An 815-nucleotide genomic window follows, 5' to 3' on the forward strand; every position below is an offset into this window, starting at 1 on the left:
GAGGCTCCCCACGCTGACGCCCCGCGCCGACCGGGCCGCCAGCACCGCCGCCACCTGCGGCAGCTTGATCACCGCGCACACCGCCCAGGTGCTCCAGTTGGCCAGGTCCAGCAGCGCCGGCGCCATCTCGCTGCGCTGCGCGCCCGCGGCCAGCCCGGAATGGGAAACCCGCGGCGCGGCGTGGCGGGACCGCGCCCCGGCGCGGGGAGGGGCGAGGAACCGGCACGGAACGGCACGGCACGGCCTCACAGACTCGGGGGGCCGTGGCGAAGTGCTCCGGGCGCTTGATGCCCGGGCAGGGGAGGCCGGGCGCCGCCGGCGCGGCGCTTCCCGGCCGCGGCGGAGCTCGCGGCCCTCCGCGCTCGCGGGCGCCGGCGCAGGCCCTTGCTTGCCGCGTGCCTGCCTCCCCGCGGTGTCGGCCGTTCGCGCAGCGCGTGTTCTGCGTGAGAGAGAGCGAGAAAGGTGGAGAGATTTCTTCCCTGGCTCTGCCGCGTTGTCTCTCTCCGTGCAGCTGGCTCTGGCCTACCCGCAGCTTCCCTGAAGCACCTCAGAGTCAGGGACGTTAGACTCAAAAGCTGAGGACTTTGGCCCTGKAATTATTATTATTCATTATCTTATAAAAACAAGAATCATCAGCACTATGTTAGTGTAAAAGATTAACCACTGGTTGTGTTCACCTTGGTGTAGCATGGGTAAACTGGTCTGCATGCATAGGGAAGATTTTGGTTTTACATTCTAAAGTGACATTTCTAGTGTTTCAGCTGCAGTGTTTTTTACCTCAGGCTGTCTGAATCACTGCTGTGTTAATCCCTTAG

The 815-nt window shown here is 63.8% G+C and overlaps 1 protein-coding gene across 2 annotated transcripts in view; it reads right to left on the reverse strand.

Moving 5' to 3' along the window:
* SLC66A3 (solute carrier family 66 member 3) overlaps positions 1–145 on the reverse strand; it is an 18,044-nt gene extending 17,899 nt beyond the window's left edge. For both annotated transcript variants that reach the window (XM_085299994.1, XM_085299993.1), the window contains exon 1: positions 3–145. In XM_085299994.1, coding sequence (XP_085156120.1) covers positions 3–126 — 124 coding nt within the window. In that variant the 5' untranslated portion in view covers positions 127–145. The remainder of the gene's footprint in view (positions 1–2) is intronic.
* Between the last annotated feature and the right edge of the window lie 670 nt (positions 146–815).

The sequence above is a fragment of the Rhea americana genome, unplaced genomic scaffold (assembly GCF_003343005.1).
Source record: "Rhea americana isolate MKP2758 unplaced genomic scaffold, rheAme1 scaffold_159, whole genome shotgun sequence".
NCBI lineage: Eukaryota > Metazoa > Chordata > Aves > Rheiformes > Rheidae > Rhea > Rhea americana.